The sequence below is a fragment of the Diospyros lotus genome, chromosome 7, assembly GCF_014633365.1.
Source record: "Diospyros lotus cultivar Yz01 chromosome 7, ASM1463336v1, whole genome shotgun sequence".
NCBI classification, from domain to species: domain Eukaryota; kingdom Viridiplantae; phylum Streptophyta; class Magnoliopsida; order Ericales; family Ebenaceae; genus Diospyros; species Diospyros lotus.
Window position 1 is genome coordinate 28,208,814 of NC_068344.1, and position 19,690 is coordinate 28,228,503.

The 19,690-nt window shown below is 40.3% G+C and overlaps 1 protein-coding gene across 1 annotated transcript; it reads right to left on the reverse strand.

Moving 5' to 3' along the window:
* Window positions 1-9,441: 9,441 nt before the first annotated feature.
* Window positions 9,442-13,117, reverse strand: LOC127805648 (uncharacterized). Its single transcript, XM_052342399.1, has 5 exons — window positions 12,936-13,117; window positions 12,199-12,736; window positions 11,908-12,150; window positions 10,895-11,505; window positions 9,442-9,643 (listed from the first exon to the last, which is right to left on the reverse strand). The coding sequence occupies exons 1-5, from the start codon at window positions 13,115-13,117 to the stop codon at window positions 9,442-9,444; spliced, it is 1,776 nt and encodes a 591-aa protein (XP_052198359.1).
* Between the last annotated feature and the right edge of the window lie 6,573 nt (window positions 13,118-19,690).

A 19,690-nucleotide genomic window follows, 5' to 3' on the forward strand; every position in this document is an offset into this window, starting at 1 on the left:
AATCATAATATTTAAAAGTCAATTTTTTCATTTTTTAAGTACTCTTCTATTGTTTCCATTATCTTTTATTTCGAATTTTCAAGATATTTGAAAGGAAAAACAAACAATCAAATGATGCTGTTTTTTATTTTTGTTTTTAAATAATAAAATTGAAACAAAAAGTTGACCAAACATGATCTAAGATTTTTTTTATGGAAGAAAGAATAAAAATAATATAATATAATTTTAATACAATTACATTTTTTCACTCTTTTTTATTTTTATTTTTCCCTCTCAAATTATCAATTGGCACCACTTTCCTCCACTTAAGGATAGGTTTAGTGTTTTTATTGTTAATTAATTTGTAATTGTTAAATATCAATTAGGGCATTGAGGTCATTTTTTTCCCCATATGTAAAATCTAGTTTTTGGCCGAAAAATTATGTCAAAGGGGGTTCTTGTTCAAAAATAAAACTACAAGGGGTTAAATGTTTCAAATTATAAACTTTGAAAGAGTTTAATTAGTGAGTTTTAGCTATTGATTTATGACATCTTTCAATAAAAAAAGGTTAAACATTTTAGTATTAAAAATTATTAAAATAGTGATAGAACTAAATAATATTGTGTCGCGTCTCGTTAAAAAAAGTATAACCTAAAATTATATTAATCACATATTTGGTATTTCAAATTGTGAATGGGGGTATTACCATGAACTAATCATTAAAAGACAAATTTGCCCCTTAATCCAAATAGATTATAATTATAAAAATATGTATTTTTCTATAAACAAAAATATTTTAGAACTACATAAAATATATTTTAATTAAAAATATATGTGTATATATTCAAATAATATATCAAAATTTAAAGAATTAAAAAAATAAATCTGAGAAGTGAGAGAATGATTAGATTTATTTATATAATCAGAGGCGAAAATGCTCGTACAATCTAAATGTTTAATCTTATTAAGTTGTCATTATATAAGAACACCTTCCTAGCTAGAAAGGTTAATTTGCTTAGGGATTGATTGGCATAGCAAAAACTGCAACGGTAAGGATTAAAAGTTTTTCGATCTTAGTAAAAAGAAAAAAAAGGTTATAACATTGATGGTCCAACAGAGACAACTTTGCACCTCAATTCTTGTTGGAGAGGCAATCAAAGTTATATTGATGTGACCTAATTAAGTTGAAGTTTTTTAAGGTCAAATGAATGGCCCAATGCTAACTAAATAAGGGCAGCTCCAATCAAATCGGTCTGAATCGACCCTATTTGGTCTAATTTTAATGTAAAGTTTAAAAAAATGTATGTATCAGACGACATGTTATTGCCTCAACAGTAGCATAATACAATACTGACATGTTGTATAATGCAGCATTAATATGTGTGTATGTATGTTAATGTGTATATTATTGATGTGTCAGTATATTGGTAACATAATATGTATGTATTTATGTTATAATGTATAGCATTAAATTTTTATATATTAATATAATATTAAAGTTGCTGCAAACTTATTGGGTTGGTTGAAGAAGAAACAGGACATGCGACATTGGGGATACAAACGAAAGTGAAAGGTTTGAGTTTTCTCAACGCCTATGATTAAAACTTTGATTAATTTATTAGTTTGAGAACTATTTTTATTTGGGTACTTTGAATTTAATTGTCACATAAATTGGGAATATGTTTTTGAGATATTTACTATGGTTGCTCAAAATATCAGTCTATTTTTTGAGTAACAAGAACTTGAAAGTATAATAAAAGATGGTGTATATATAGACTCTTGAAAAAAATTCAGTTGAAATTCAGAAACAAGCAAATGGAGAAGTCAAGAAGAAAGATCTAAAGGTTATGTATTACATTTGTCAATCAGTTAATTATAATGTTATGTTTGAAAAAATTGCAGGGGACAACACCATAAAGGAAGCATTGAATATCCTTGAAAAATCATTAATTCAAGGGTGTTGAGCTAAGTACAATAATCAATGCTTCAGACTCTCAGAAGAAAGTTTTGAGTTTCTACAAACGGGCCCATAGAAACTATAATAGAATACATCTCCTAAACCACTCTTTGGCAAATCAAATGAGGAGTAATAATGGAGAAAAAGTCAAAGGCTCCACTTTGGTGGCCAAAATCTTGAAAATATTAACTTCTAGGTTTGATTCCTCAATCACTACTACGATTGAGGAATCTAAAGATAGTTTTGTTTTGTCACTCAATAAAATATTAGGATCATTAGAGGCACATAAACAATGCCTCAATGAAAGATTAGAAGAGAAGTCTTTGAAATTTGATGAAGAGGATAATAAATCAAGCAAATCAAATTATGGTCATGGTAGGGGACAACGATGGCATGGCAGGAACAATTATATGAATGAGAGAAATCATGATGATCAAATTGGGTCAGGTAACAAAATATCCCAAGAAAAATAGTGGTTGGGGCAAAGAAAGGTAGGGGAAGATGAACATTAAATGTTTTGAATGCAATAAATGTATATGGTCACTATGTCAATGGGTGCAAATTCAAAAAGCAATCAGAGGAAGCTAGCTTTGCATAGGAAAGAGATAAGACAAATCACACAGTCACACTCTTTTCATGGTATTCTCAAATGAAGCAGATCAAGAACTCATACATGGTATCTGAGGAAACTCTGAATTCTTGAATCAGATCATGTGTAGCAGAAAATAATTCTTTGTTGAATTAGATGAGACAGTGCAAAAATCAATCAAATTTGCAAATGATAGCACAATACTAGTAACTAGTAATGGGTAAATGTAAAATTCTAATTGAGTTGAAGAATGGAGATTATCAATATATTTCAGATGTCTTCCATGTGCTTGTTATGAAAAACAATCTATTGAGTAGGGGTTAATTACTTTAAAAAGGTACACTATGGAGCTCAAAGATAATCAACTTGTTTTTGATTATAGAAGTAACACCATTCTTAAATCTCTATTATTAACTAAGAATCGTATATTCTGAATTGATATTAAGAATTATATTTACAAATGTTTTCAAACAATCTTGAAAGATGTCTTGATTGTGGCATACTCGATTAGGTCGAAGTTTAAACTTGCTTGTTGGGAAAAATATGGTGAAAGGTTTGCATGTGAGAGATCATCCTAAGCAATTTTGTGAAGGTTGTTCTTGAAAAACAACACAAATTCTTTTTTAGATAATACTAGTTGGTGTGCATCAAAGCCTTTGAAACTTATGCATTCAGATGTTTGTGACCTCATGAATATTCCATCAGTAGGTGGAAGTTAGTACTTTCTGACTTTTATTAATGATTTCAGTAAAAAGATACGAATTTTCTTTCTAAAGTAGAAATTAGAAGTGTTTTCTGTTTTCAAGAAATATAAAGTTTTTGTGGAGAAATAAAGTGGCCATTTAATTAAGATCTTGAGATCAGATGGCGATGGTGAGTATAATTCCACTAAATTTGTTGACTTTTGTGATGAACAGAGGATTAAGCATGAAGTCACTCTCCATTATATGCCATAACTTAATAGAGTTGCTAAAAGAAGAAACAAGACAATCATGGGCATGACTAGAAGCATGCTGAAAGCAAAAGGTGTGGCAAACAACTTTTGGGCTAAAGGTGTTTCATGCTCAATCTACATGTTGAACAAATCCCCTACTAAGAGCATGAAATATGTCACTCTTAAAAAGGCTTGGAGTAGATTCAAGCCAAGTGTCACGCATCTTAAAAGTGTTTGACTCAATTGCATATGCCCATGTACGAGGAGAGACTAGAATGAAACTTGATGACAGAGGTGAGAAAACTATATTTTTTGGAAAAAAAAATGGGGGATTCAAATGTTATGCACCTAGGTTTAACCTAGGGTTTTTAGAGGAATTTAGAAAGAATTGAGGGAGAAAAGATAAAGAGAATTCAAGAAGAGAATTGATGAGAGAGAAGACTAAATTTCATATTATCATTCCACAATGACATTCTCAAACTAATTTAGTCTATTTATAAGTTATTCCATCTTTCAGTTAATAGTTAATTGAAAGGTACAACATGAATTAGTAGCCTAAGGTACAATATAGTAAATGTATTATACTACTATTACATTTACTACTATACTCTTAGGGTCATGGTAATCCTCCATTCTTGAGAGATTTTTTTGTCCCCTATAAATTGTAACGATTGGCAATTATTCGTTATTTAATCCATGTTTGCTTTTTTTCTTCCTCTAGTTCTTCCCTATATAATAGTTATTTTCTGTACTGGTGGCCTGTACTAAACTTTTTGTTGTCCAGACAATTACCTAAGATAAGGATGAATTGGGTTTTTAAAAATTAATTAATAATTTTTAACTCTTTTAAAAACTCTTAAATTTGTAAATTTAATATGTGGTGATTGTAGTAAGATTAATAATAATAAAATCACACAACCACAAGGAACAAGAGAAATTTATAGAGGTTCGGCTTTAAAGAGCCTAATCCTTTCTCTCAAGATTTAGGTTAAGGTTCTACTAGGGAGAATCAACACTAGCTTTTAATTGGAATTAGAACCAACATGCAATCTCTTGCCTAAAGAAGAACCACTAGCATATTACTAGCAAATATAATCCCCTCACATAATAAGTGAGTAAAAATAACAAACTTACAACTAGAGCTAATTACAAACAAGTCACCAACGGTTGAGAATTTTACCAGCCAACACACTTTCAACACTTCGAACATTCTCACTCTTATTTGAATGTTCTATCAAGTTTGTTCTCTACCTTGAGCTTTCATACTTACTCTATATATATATATCTTCCAAACACATTAGCCATTAAAGAAAAGATTAATATATGAAGTTTGAAATTCAAAAAATATTTAGATTTTATCAAACAATAAGAAAACATGTCTTACCTTTAATTCAAAATAAATTTACCTTTTGTATGAGAAATCAAGATTTAAAAATTTAAATATAAGCTTTTGAGACATAAATGATTAAAATAAGAAAACATGTTTAAAAATAATTTTCTTTTAATTTAAAACAAATTTACTTTTTGCATGAGTAAGAGAAAACATGTTTAAAAATAATTCTCCTTTAATTCAAAATAAATTTATTTTTTGTATCCACTTTTAATTCAAAATAAATTTACATTTTGCATGAATAAAAAATACATTTATATCATAAAAATATTTTTGTTATCATCAAAATTATATTTACTTACCCTTGAACTTAACACTTTTCTCCACAACAATAGCACAACCCTAACTCTCTCCTTTGCTCCATCGAAAGAGATTTGACTGAACTGAATTAGGGTTAGGATAAACCGTAGGATTCAGATTCCCTTGGTGCAGTCCTACAATTATAGTATAAGAATTACCTTCCAACTGTAGACTATTTGAAGGATGAATTTCAATCAGGAGCTGGTGCTTTCTAAAATTGCTTCCAATGCTAATTCTTTCATCTTGGCTCTCTCAATAGCTTGCTTGATTGTAGTAGGTTGCATCATTTTCATTGTTGGCCTCAACTCATCATTGAGGCCACTGATAAGCTAGATACGAAATATGCCTTATTTAAAGTCGGATGATAAATAACCATCAACAACTTCAATTCTTCAAATTTGACCAAATAGTCCATGACAGAGCTTTTTTACTTCAACGTACTGAATTCTTTGATCAATTTGTTATTAACCTCTTGCCAAATCTATCATAGAAATCACCCTTAAATTCTTGCCAACAACTTACTCCATCCTTGGAACTAGGCATTAGCCATATCATTGAGATATGCTGCTGCTGCCAAATTCACCTTCTAATTCTCAACCACTCGGTAGCAATGGAAAAACCTCTTGCAATATTTGATCCGCCACCTAGGTTTTTCTCCTTCAAAGACTGGAATCTTTAACCTTGGCACAGGAGTGTGGTAGTGACTTGGATTTGAACCTCTTCCTTAAATTTTAGGCTCCAAGTCATTTTGTTCTTAATTTCTTGTAAAACAGGAGCACAAGGAAGAATTCCAACCTATGTTAGAACTGAAGCTTTAGTTGATCTTGGAGGAAAATCCTCCGGTAATCTGGACTAAAGCATTGTAGAAATCATCCTCATGATTCCATCCATCCTTTGATTTATGTTAGTTGTAATTCCACCTAGCATGTTGACATTAGTGGGTTGCTCTGGAAAACTTCTTTCCAAGGTTTGCACAACTTATCTGGTTGCTGCATTCTTTTCTCTATAAAGACTCATCTCTTTCTAAGTCTATTTTAAACATAGCTCTAGAACATCAATTACTTCATCATTGTTCCTTCCACCATTTCCTCAATTCACTTACTTAAAAAAAAAAAGTTTGTTTTATTCATTTCCTAGGATCAACTATGAGCAACAATCACCCGTGATCGCCTAGATCTAATTTTGCCTCCTAATTGCATTGATATGATTTACATTCAAATTCTAATCGAAATTAACTACTAGACAATAGATTTGAATCAACCATTTCTGTATTAGCTATTAAAATTCACCTAGCTCACTGGAAATCGCTTAACTCTATTTCAATTAATAGTTGAGAAACAACGTATAGGTATTGCTTGAATCTATTTCTAGCACTCGTCTTCCTAACTTGCCTCAATTGTAATTCGACAGTTGAGGACTGATGATGGTTTTTGGGACCGACCACCACGTGCCACCTCTGCGAATGGACCTTGGGAATCGGACCTCAGACTTGGCGATGTTGGACCTCGGTGATAGGACCAGCAAGACAACGTAGTGGCGGGGTTAGGGTCTCCCGGGGTGGACTCTGACGCTCAAATCAGTAGAATAAATGCAAGTAGTAATAACTGTGAGAGCTGTAGAGGTTGGTCATACTTGGTGAGAACTTTTATCTTTTATATGTAGACCCGTTATGGTGTACCCGAGATAAACCCGTGATGAGCGGGGGCACGACTCTCGAGGATCTCGATCAAGTTGGAACGGGTCTTGCGGCCCGGCCTGGATTTTTCGGCCTTCGCTCCGGATTGTAGACTTGTCCCGTGTTAGTTTCTCAAGCGATCCACATGGCGAGTAAGACTATTGGCACGTAGGGGTATTTTGGTAATTTTAGGTGGTGCCACATCACTTGCCCCCACTCCTTGAGCCGAGCTGAGAATCTTACTGGGTTGAGAAGTAGCTTAATTTCTGATGTTATTTGATCGTAAATTCTCTCTAAGACGCATAAGGGTATTTTAAACATAAGATTAATGCTTAACAACCTCATTTATTATCTTGAAATTACAAGGGGTCTTTGGTTGGAGGGAAACATTCGTTGTTTTGAATTTTTAAGGGGTGTTTGGTTGGAGGTCTTGGGCCCCTCTATATAAGCCCTAAGGCCCCACCCCACACTCATCACTTCCAGATAAGCTCCTAAACCTTTGAGGTTAGCCTTTCCCTCCATCATTTGCTTTGATTTTTTTTTTTTTTTTTTTACTTTTACTGCTTGTGTTTTTCTCCTTTATTTTTTTTTTTTTTAAAAAATCCATCTTCTCCCTCGGCCAGGCCGAGGTCGGCCTGCGCAGGCGGCCTCGACCATGACCGAGGCTGCTGCCTGGCCTGGCCGAGCAGCCTCGGCCATGGCTGAGATCGGCCTAGCCGGACCTCGGCCATGGCCGAGGTCCGCCCCGCCAAGATCTGGCGGGGCTGAGCTTTCTCGGCCAAGGCCGAGCCAAGGCTCGACCTCTGGCCAAGCTCGGCCATGGTCGAGCACTTGGCTGGCCAGGCCGCGGTCGGCTAAGGCCGACCTCCCTTTTGGGAGCCCTCTCGCTTTCTATTTTTTTTAATTATATAATATGTATATATATATATATGGGTGAGCATTGGGTCGGCCATGGCCGACCCTTGGGTTTTCTCCCCTCCCATTATTATTATTATTATTATTATATTTTGTTAATAATAACAAAATATGCTTCAAAATAAGGCTTAAGTTGACTGACCCGTTTCTTTGGCCTTTCTTTGTTGTAGGCGTAGTTCGAGATTTCTCGAGCTAAACCGTGCTTGCTGAGCTCCCTTAGACTCGAGCCCAGTTGTGGTTTTCCTTCCTTGATCTCTGCCTTCATTCCCCCGGTCAGTGATCTCTTCTTGGCTATTTTTATTCATAATTTTAGCATGTCTTCCTTCTCTTATTCCTCTGAGTCTGAAGCCTCCAGAACTAGTTCTAGTAGCGAGGAATCGAATATCGAGTTATCCAGTCCCTCTCATGGCCCCTTTCGTAGGCCTGAAAAACTTAGGAGACCCGAAAGGGTTTCACCTCATCCCTTTTCGGAGTCCCATGTGAGTAGTGATTCCAACCTAGAAAACTTACCGGAGGATTTGACCATGGACCACTCTACCATAATCGAGAGAGAGCTGTTTCCTCTCCTTAGAAAATATTACCTTATTCATGATGAGTATTAGTACAGTGAACCCCGAGGTCTAAGGGCTCACCAGGCCCCCTATGGTTGTATCACCATGTACGAGCAAGTCCTCATTGCCAGCCTTAGGTTTCCCCTTGCTACCCCCGTAGTTGAGGTGTTCTCTGTCGTGGGGTTATGTCCCTCTCAGCTGACTCCCAATGGCTGGAGGTGCCTAGTTACCTTCGTTCTCTGTTGTCGAGCTCGATACATTGAGCCTATTGCCCAACTCTTCTTTAAGATGTTCAAGGTAATCCCCATTAGTAAAATCGAACCTCGGTTCGCCTTCTCTCCCCTCAACCAGCATTAGTTCATAGTTGATAACCCCACCTCGGTAAAACGATGGAAGAGTAGATTTTTCTTTGCTGGCTTGAAAGACGGGGGGGTCAGCTTCAGGGTGCCAGTCAAGTGGGCTTTCCAGCCCTCAAAAGTCTGTAGTCGCGGGATCACACAGGGCGTGCTTCATAATATTCAAATCTTGAGGGAGTTGAACCCCATCAGCACTCGGGCCTTGATATGTGACCGTACCTTGTACTTGGGGGGTTTATCCACTTACACTTGCTCCAAGCCCGATGTCACTTTGGGTAGTCATTTTCCCCTATTTTCATACTTTTTGACTTGTTATTTTTCTTGCCACTGATATCTTGTTTGTGCCTTTGCAGCTGAGATGGTGAGTACCACTTTCATCTGGGGGAAGAACAAAAGGAGACCTGTAGAGGATGAGGGCGCCCCTGCTCCCTCGAAGGGAAAGGCCGCCTTGGATCCCCCTTCGGCTGAGGAAAGAAAGCCTAGCCGCACTAGGAGGAAGAGGACTTCCCAACCTCCGAGACAGCCCATGCCAGCCCCTGAGTCCCCCCCACTATCCAGACTATGTTCCTGACTGGGGTGTGAAGGAAAACGATCTTAGTCGACATAGTTAGGTAGCGAGACGCATGATTCACCACTTCGCCACCCCCGTCGACCGTCAAATGTTGGCTGGACAGTCATCGGAGGCAGTGGAAGCCGCCTTGTGCAAGTATTTGGCCTAGGTAATCCCCTCTATTTTATCAACATCTTTCCGCCCTAGCTATGTTGCCCTTACTTGTCTTGTTCATTACAGGTGGTCACGCTCGTTTCAAACTTTTCTGGACGTTTTTCCCAAACTTCCAGAAAGACCTTGGAGTAGGATACACAGTTGCATGAGAGGGACGAATTACTGGAGAGCCAGAGGAAGAACCTGGATAAGTTGTCCTCCGAGCGGCAATCATTGGACCAACGTATTCAGGAACTTGAGGCAGAGCTATCCCGAGCGGGCTCAAAGTTATCCTAGACAAACTCAGTCATTAACCAGTACGAGCGCAAGTATGCCGAGCCCATCAAACTTCCTGAGGTAGAGGAGTTCATCCAGTAGAACTTGCAAGAAGCTTGGACTAAGGGATTTCAAGCCCATGCGACTGAGGTGCTCTGAGCTCATCCGGACTTGGACATGTCCAATGTTTGGTTCGTTGAAGAAATTGTGGCCGAGATGGAGGACTCGGAGATGGTCGACGATGATGATGCTCCGCCTAATGATTGAGTTTTTTTTTTTCTAGCTAGGGTTTTTTGTACTTCCTTTATCACCATGTATTGGACCCTCATACTTTTATACAATGCCATTCTATTTTGACTCCTCATTTTTTGATTATGGACATATGGGCTAAGACTAGTTGAACCCTGATCCATTGCATAGTTGAAGAGGGCTAATCCGACCCTTGGTTCTCCCTAAGTCGACAAGTAGGAGGGTGTTGTGCTATAGCTTTTTTGTGGCCATTAGTCCACCTTTGGGGACGGCCTAGGGCTCGTGACCCTTGGATTTTAGCCATTCCCTCGCAGAGGAGGGTGTCGGGTTAGAGTTTGTCCGTGGCTCTTAGTCCACGTTTGGGGACGGACTAGGGCTCGTGACCCTTGGATTTTAGCCACTCCCTCGTGGATGAGGGTGTCAGGCTAGAGTTTGTCCGTGGCCCTTAGTCCACCTTTGGGAACGGCCTAGGGCTCGTGACCCTTAGATTTTAGTCACTCCCTCGCGGGAGAGGGTGTTGGGTTAGAGTTTTTCCGTGGCCATTAGTCCACCTTTGGGGACGGCCTAGGGTTCGTGACCCTTGGATTTTTCTCATTCCCTCACGAAGGGTTGGGTTAGAGTTTTTCTGTGGCTATTAGTCCACCTTTGGGGACGGCCTAGGGCTCGTGACCCTTGGATTTTTCTTTGGCGAAATGTTGTTTTTTGTGAAATTGCTCTTAGATGGAGAGAATTCGAAGTATTGCCATTAGTCATAAAAAGAAGTACAAAGAGGTTCGGGGAATTCCCTTGCTCATTGATAAAACTTCCTTAAGTTTTGCACATTCCAAGTATGTTTTAAGGGCTTGCCTTCCATGTCTTCTAGTCGATATGCCCCCGGACTTAAGGATTCCATCACCCGATACGGTCCTTCCCAGTTCGGAGTTAGTTTATTCGCGTCCCGAGGATGACTCACGTTAAACCGTCGTAGTACAAGATCTCCTGGCATGAAACTCCTAACGTGGACTCGTCGATTGTAGTACCTAGCAATGCGTTGGTTATACGCGGCTTGTCGAATTTGCGCCAGGTCTCGAAACTCATCCATTAGATCCAAGTTGCACCTTAGCCCTTGTTTATTAACCTCTGGATGGAAATGCTCCACTCGGTAGCTCGTCACCCCAATCTCGATAAGGATAAGAGCCTCCGAGCCATAGCACAATGTGAAAGGACATTCTCCTGTAACCATTCGCGGCATGGTTCGGTAGGACCATAGTATATTTGGGAGCTCATCTACCCACCGGTCGTCCGCCTTGTCAACCCGAGCTCTGAGTCCTTGTAGGATGGTCCTGTTCGTCAGCTCCACCTGCCCATTAGCTTGAGAATGGGCCACTGAGGTAAAATGTTGCTTAATCCCCAACTCGCGGCACCATTCTTGCACCAATCGGTCCTCGAATTGAGTGCCATTATCCGTTATTATCACCCTTGAAATATCGAACCGGCAGATGATGGATTTCCAGAGGAATTGCTTTACCCTCCGGCCTATAATAGTTGCCAAAGGCTCAGCCTCCACCCACTTAGTAAAGTAGTCGATGGCCGCTATCAGGTACTTGTTCTGTCCATCCGCTAACGGGAAGGGCCCGACGATATCCACTCCCTACCTGGAAAATGGATAAGGCGAAGCCAGGTGGGTGAGTTCAGCTGCCAGGGTATGAACTAGGTTGGAAGTTCTTTGGCATCTCTCATAGGTCCGGACCAACTACACAGCGTCGCTTATCATTGTTGGCCAATAATACCCCTACCGAAGTGCCTTCTGGGAAAGAGACCGAGCTCCGATGTGACTGCCGCAAATCTCCTCGTAGATTTCCCTTAAGATGTAGTCGGCCTCGACGGGCCCAACGCATTTCAGCAGCGGCTGAGTGAAGGATTTCTTGTAAAGGTCTGATTCGATCAGAAGAAACTTAGCAGCCTAACGCTTGAGTTTTCGACTCTCTTGTTCCTCCTCTGGTAGCCATCCATTTGTTAGATGTGCTACAATCGGATCCATCCAATTTTCTACCCCTTCTACGCAAAGCTGCTCTACTTCTGTCTCTATACTCATCTGGGGTAATGACTCCATGTAGACAGCTCGGGAATTCCTGGGGACGGAAGAAGCAGCTATCCTCAAGAGAGCATCTTCCAATGCATTCTGCGCACGTGGGACATAATTGATTTTTACCGCTTGAAACCATGCTATAAGATCCTTGGCTATTGCCAAGTATTGGGCCATGGCGTCTTCTCGGGCTTCAAACTCCCCTGTGACCTATTGCACAATTAAGTTCGAGTCAGAATATACCTCCAAATCCCTGACTTCCATCTGTTCCGCTAGTTTGAGCCCGGCAATGAGCGTCTCGTACTCAGCCTCATTGTTAGAGGCATTGAACTCGAAGTGGAGGGCATATGGCCAAGCTTGGCCATCGGGGCTCTGGAGCAGTAATCCAGCACCACTATCTTCGACACTGGAGCTGCCATCCACAGAGAGAGTCCAAGTCTGGGAAACCCCTTCGTCTGCTTCCATTGGTAGGGTGCCCTCCACGATAAAGTCAGCAAGAGCCTGTGCCTTGATGGCTAGTCGAGGTCGATAGTCGATGTCGAAAGCACTTAGCTCTACCGCCCACTTGAGCATCCTCCCTGACAAGTCCGACTTTCCCAACACATGCCTCAATGGCTGACTTGATAGGACGATAATATGGTGTGCCTCGAAGTAAGGCCTCAACTTTCGAGCGGAGATGACTAGGGCATAGGCCAACTTTTCTATTGGAGTGTAACGAATCTCGGCTCCAGACAATCTCTTGCTCACATAATAGACCGACTTTTGAACTTTGTCCTCATCCCGTACCAAAACCGAACTGACAACCTCATCCGAGGTAGTCAGATAAATGTATAGCGACTTTCTCGGCTGTGGCTTAGCTAGGACTAGGGGGGGAGACCAGACACTGTTTCAGTTGCTCAAACGCCTCTTGGCATTCCTCTGTCCATGCAAAATTCTAGACCCGAGTCAAGGCCTTAAAAAATGGCAATTGCCTCTCCGTAGATCTTACCAAGAACCTCCCTAATGCCGCTATCCTCCCGGTTAGTCTCTGCACCTCCTTGATACTACGAGGAGGAGGCATCTCGAGAATGACTTTTATCTTCGAGGGGTTAGCCTCAATCCCCCGGTAATGCACCATGAACCCCAAGAATTTACCAGCTGTCACCCCAAATGCACACTTAGCAGGGTTGAGCTTCATCTGATACCAGCGCAAGGTCTAGAGGCACTCCTCCAAGTCGTTTGGATGCTGCTCAGCCAAGAGACTCTTAGCCAACATATCATCAACGTAAGCCTCCATGTTTCAACCGAGCTGAGCCTTGAACAGCTTGTTGACTAACCTCTGATATGTAGCTCCGACGTTCTTCAACCCAAAGGGCATGACTCGATAACAATAGGTGGCCTTATCTGTGATGAAGGCAGTCTTTTCTTGATCCTCAGGGTGTAATGGGATTTGGTGGTACCCCTGGAATGCATCCAAGAAACTCATCAGCTGACATCCTGCTATTCCATCAATCAACGTGTCAATCCTGGGTAGAGGGTAATTGTCATTCGGGCAGACCTTATTAAGATCTTTAAAATCAATACAAAGCCTCCATTTTTTCGACCCCTTAGAAACAAGGACCACGTTGGCTAACCACTCTGGATAGTCGACCTCCCGAATATGATTGGCCTCCATAAGCTTTTCCACCTCAGCCTCTATAGTTTTAGCCCGCTCTGGGGTAAACTTCCTCTTCCTTTGCCTTACCGGCACGCAATCAGGGTAGAGTCCCAAGCGATGGGTTATGACAACCGGGTCTATCCCCGGCATATCCAGTATAGACCAAGCAAACACGTCTTGATACCTGCGCAAGAGTGAAAGGATCTCGGACCGCAAAGGCTCCTGTAACTTGGAACTGATCCACACTGTCTGATCGGGCTCTTCCCCTAGCAAGACTTCCTCGAGCTCGTCCACCGGCTCCGAGGTCTTGGGCTTCTCCGGACCTTCCAAGATGAAACTGGTAACCACCATAGGAGGAGCTGCAGAACTCTGTCCCTCCCTCCTTACCGATCTCTGACCTGCTCCTATACTTAAGGCTTTTCCCTGTTTCGTCTCCATCTAGCCCTAACTGTCTTGAGGGATAGTATCCTAGTTCAGCCTTGAGTTTGACTCTGACCCCTTGGCTATAGTGGCACTCAAGGAGGCTACATAGCATTCCCTAGCCTGCCGTTGGTCTCCTCTTACCTTGCCAATCCCTCTCAGAGTAGGGAATTTCAACACCATGTGATATGTGCTTGGTACCGCCCTCAAAGCACTAAGCCCGGACCTACCAAGGATCATATTGTATGCCAAGGGCACATCAGCAACCAAAAAATCCAATGTCACCTGGGATTTATGAGAGCCACTACCGACCGTCAGGGGTAGCCAGATCAACCCCTCGGAATGAATCACCATTCCATCAAAACCCACCAAGGGGACATGAACTGGCCTCAGCTGATCGAGAGTGAACCCCATCCCTAGGAATGCCCTATTGTAAAGAATCTCCGAAAAGCTACCTGGGTCCACCAGGATTCGCCTCATCTCCTACTCTCCTACTTGAGCAGTGATCACCAACGGATCTGAATAGTTGGGGTAGCTCGGAAGATCCTCTTCAGAGAACGTGATGACTACCTTCTCCTTTACCACACTCTTGGGAGCAGTTGAGTGTGGCCCTGGAACTGTTCCCACCGCCAATGTGTACAAGATAAACTTCTGTCCTCCCTCATCGGCAGGCTGCTTTCCTTCTTTCTGGGGCGGTGTTCGACTTCACTCTCGAAAGCGATCACGAGTAGAGGACCTCCTTCTTTGCTCTGGTTGGGATTCTACCCTGCTCGAGTTCACACCTCCTCGACTAACTAAATCCCAGAGGTAACCCCCGTTGATAAGCTATTGTATCTTTTCTTTCAATTGGATGTAGTCCTCTGTCTCATGGTCGTGGTCGCGGTGGAAGCGACAATACTTCTTTTTGCTTCTAGTGTTAGGTGGAGACTTCAGCGGGGGAGGATGTCGCAAATAATTCTTATCCTCTAGTGCCAAAAGAATCTCTGCTTGACTAGCATTGAGGGGAGTGTAACTCATCGGGCTTTCCCGTGCACCCCCAAAACTTGGGCGATCAGGAGCTTGGGAGGGGCGATAGTCCATCTTCTGTTCCACCATCGGCTTTTTCTTCTTATTTTCTCTTTCTTTCTTGTCAGGTTGTTTAGCTCGCTTCACCTTCATCACCTCTTCCGCATTGATGTACTTATTAGCCCATGTAAGGGCTTCTGTGAAAGTACGAGGTGGAGTCTTGGCTAAGGACTGAGCGAATGGTGCCGCCCTCAAGCCATTCTGGAGAGCCACCATTGCGATCCTCTGATTGAACTTGTCAATGCTCAATGCCTCCTCATTAAATCTAGCCACGAAATCCCTTAGGGATTCACCTTGGTTTTGCTTGATGTTCACCAGAGCCATGGAGGACTTCTGGTGGCGCTTCAAGGGAGCGTAATAGGCTAGGAAATAGGTCTTTAGCTCTTCTCAGCTGTTGATGGAACGACGAGGAAGACAGGAGTACCAAGTCTGGGCATGACCTCCCAAAGTAGCTGAAAATGCCTAGCACCACATCGCGTCGGACCCCGATTGCACCAGCATGTGAGAGGAGAAAAGTTCTACATGATCATAGGGGTCTGTGCTTCCGTAATAGAGCTTGATGGATGGGATACGAAACCTTTCTGGTGGGACCTCCGACATGATACCCTTGCTCAAGGGTTGGTTAGAGCCAAGGTGGGGCAGCTCTTTCTTTCCTTTTTTGAGTTCCTGAACTTACCTCTCTAGGAAACGCAATCGTCTCTCTTGCGAAGTCCTTCCTTCTCGTGAGGGGGAAGAAGTAGATCCTGCCGCCTCAGAGGGGTGGATTTCTTGGCTCGACTGGTGGGATTGACGAGGCTCCCAAGTAGGAGGAGGCGACTGGTGCTCCGCCTTCTGAGAGGGCACATGCGGACGATGTTGTTCATTCTGGTGTAAATAACTAGTCAACAACTCTGTTAACTGTTGGACTTGATTCTCCAGCCTGGTGAGTTGATCCTTCAGCATTGGATTGGCCGGAGGTGGTGGATTCTCCCCTTGCGGTGCGGCCTCTAGATTAGCCCCAGCCTGGCTTCGAGTCACATCCTTTCGGGGAGCCATGTAGGTAGTTATGGCCAGGAGCGAAAGTCGTGTGATACCTGTGGAAAGATCGAGGTCCGAGGTGAGGAGTTGAAGTCCGAAGCGCGAGGTAGGGAAAGAAGAGACTATCGAGTCTGGACGTCGACCCCACGGTGGGTGCCAAATGATGATGGTTTTTGGGACCGACCACCACGTGCCACCTCTGCGAATGGATCTCAGGAATCGGACCTCGGACTTGGCGATGTTGGACCTCGGTGATAGGACCTACAAGACAACGGAGTGGCGGGACTAAGGTCTCCCGGGGTGGACTTCGATGCTCAAATCAGTAGAATAAATGCAAGTAGTAATAACTGTGAGAGTTGTAGAGCTTGGTCATACCTGGTGAGAACTTTTGTCTTTTATATGCAGACCCGTTATGGTGTTCCCGAGATAAACCCGTGATGAGCGGGGGCACGACTCCCGAGGATCTCGGTCAAGTTGGAACGGGTCTTGCGGCCTGACCCGGATTTTTTGGCCTCCGCTCCGGATTGTAGACTTGCTACGTGTCAGTCTCTCAAGCGATCCACGTGGCGAGTAAGACTATTGGGGCGTAGGGGTATTTTGGTAATTTTAGGTGGTGCCATATCAAGGACCATTGGCTCTGATCTACCTTCCAAAATCATCTTGATTTTGTCATTGAAATCGCTTATAGGAATCGTCTAGATCTATAGCCAGTAATAGTAGTCTCCTTAGATTGATAGAAAATTCAACTGAAACTGAATTTGGCTGGATTCTTAGTGCAAGGATTGTTGGAATCACAACCAAAAATCAACCAGCTTTAATACCAAATGTCTTATACCTAGGTTTAACCTAGGGTTTTAAGAGGAATTTAAAAGAAACCAAGGGAGAAAAGACAGAGAGAATTCAGGAAGAGAATTGATGAGAAAGAAAGATTGAATTTCAAATTACCATTCCACAATAACATTCTCTAACTAAGCTAGCATATTTATAGGTTGTTCTACCTTTTAGTTAATAGTTAATTGAAAGGTATAACATAAATCAACAGCCTAAGGTACAGTACAATAAAGGCATTATATTACAACTACTATACATTTACTACTATACCCTTGGGGTTATGACAACAAAATATATAATGCCATCACAAACAAGGTGATAATCAAGAGAGATGCACACTTTGATGAAAGAGATACATGGAACTAGATTGTGGAAAATTAGCTAAATCCAACCCAGATAATGGTCCTTGATGCATCCTCAAAAAATTTAGTACTTGATGATGTGGTTGAACTAGTAATCACTTAATACCAACCAAGTACAAGACTGAGGTAATCTTAGATGATACTGTTGATACTAATGGAGACTATGTACATTATGTCATATTTGCAGATTGTGATTCTATAAGATTTGGGGATGCAATTGAGGATGAAAGATGCATTAGAGTCATGGAAGAAGAGATAAACATGCACAATTGAGAAAAACAACATTAAGGTGTTATATGATATTCCATTAGGAAAAAAGGTTATTGGTATAAAATGGTCTTCAAGGCAAAAACCAAACGGTTAAGTTATTAGATACAAGGTTAGATTAGTGGCTAAAGGATATAAACAAAAGATATAAACAAAAGCTTAGAATTGACTGGAAAGAGGTATTTTCTCCAATTGTCAGGATTGAAATAGTAAAATTAGTGATTGCTCTTGCCATACAACATCACTAGAAGATTTATCAAATGGATCTAAAAACTATTTTTACGAGGATCTAAAGGAAAAGGTATATATCAAGCAACCAAATTGGTTTCGTAGAGAAAGGAAGAAAAATAAAGTCTATTCATTAAAGAAAGTCTTTGTATGGACTCAAACAAGCTCTTTTAGCCTCAAGAACAAGTGTATAGACATTTTCTTTCAATCTAATGGCTTCCAAAAGTGTCAAAGTGAGCATGCCTTATATGGGAAAAATGATGTAGGTAATGTGCTAGCTAATTATAGTTTGTTTAGATGTTGACGATCTAATTTTTTTTCGAAAATATGTAATCCCTAGCTCATTGAAAATTTCAAGCAAGCTGTGAAACAATAATTTGAGATGATTGATTTGGGGTTGAAGTTGTATTTTCTTAGCATGAAAGTTATTCAAAGTTTAAGAGGAATTTTCATGTGTCAATAGCAACATGCCACTGAAATTTTGAAAAAGTTCAAGATGTTTCCTTGTAATATAGTTCAAACACTTGTAGAAGTCAGAACAAGATTTGTCAAAAATGGCAATGATTCATTTGTTGATCCAACTCACTTTAAGAACATTGTTGGAAGTCTGGGATATTTATCTTACACCAAACTTGGTATTTCCTATGGATTTGGATGAATTAATAGATTCATGAAAACACCAAGACAATTTCATTATAACATGGCTAAGAGAATTTTGCACCACATCGAGGAACTTTGGACTATGGTTTATGTTATACACCAATAACAAATTGTGAGTTTGTTGGATGTTTAGACAATGATTGGGGTAGAGATCATGATAACGGGAAGGGTACTATAGGATATACATTCAAATTAGGTTCCATATATATATAGTGATAAGTTGGACCTTAAAAAAGTAATCAATAGTTGCACTTTCAATCTCTAAATAGTACGTAAATTGCAACTACTCTTACATGTTAAGTAGTTTGAATGCGAAATTTGTTAAGTGAAATTCATTTTATAGTATATATTCCCACAAAGATATTTGTTAATAATGTTTCTGAAATTAATTTGGCCAAAGATCTAGTGACTTATGGACGCAACAAACATATCACTTTCTTAGACATCAAGTACAAACGGATAAGATTGAACTAAGATCAAGTTGGGGGCATTCCCATCAAGTCTTTGAAATTTGAAACTTTTGAGAAGTTGAAAAAGATAGTGAGCGTGACAAGTATGATAGAATTTGACTTTGGGGGGGAGGGAGATGTTGATCATGTTAATCCAAATTAAAAATAAGGTTATCTTCTATTATTATCTCAATTGATTAATCTATTTAAGTACCTCAATTAATTAGCTATCTCTATCATTAATAGTTTTTATTTTTCTTTTAGTTTTTATCTTTATTTGAATTTATCTCATTGTAATTAGCCTATAAATAGGGTCTAGGTCATCCAAGTTTAATATTAGAGTTTTTTTTTTTTGTATTCTTCCTTCCTATATTGTTCCAATAGAAATTGAAATTTATAAACCCCTATATATTCTTCACAACTTAATTACATATATTCAACTACAAGTTCAGTGTCTTGATAAGATGTATAATGATAGTAGAAAACTCAACTTAGCATTTGCGTAGCATTTTGTAATAGATTCGTGTCCTATAAACACATTTTAGTAAATAAATTTTTAAATTTTTAGTTTGACAAAAAAAGTGGGACAACCAATATAACAATCTTCTTAAATGTGACCATAAAGGCTTTTTTCTGTCAAAAAAAATGTCTGATTTGGGTAATAACCACTATTGTAAAGGCAGCGTTGTCACCACACATATATAGTTCATGTATATTGCTTGTTAATGGTCGTGTAAATTTGTAATTAACCTTTAAGTTCATGCATATTGCTTGTTAAGCTTGCGTTGCGTAACTTGGTTTAAATTATTAAACTA

Excerpts from the sequence above, each read along its gene's own strand:
- LOC127805648 (XM_052342399.1), bottom strand. The coding sequence starts at position 13,117 with ATGAAGCTCAACCCTGCTAAGTGTGCATTTGGGGTGACAGCTGGTAAA. Across the intron at positions 12,151-12,198 it reads AACTAGCGGAACAGATGGAA|GTCACAGGGGAGTTTGAAGC; the intron begins GTCAGGGATTTG and ends ATTGTGCAATAG. Across the intron at positions 9,644-10,894 it reads TATAACCAACGCATTGCTAG|GATAACTTTGAGCCCGCTCG; the intron begins GTACTACAATCG and ends GAGTTTGTCTAG.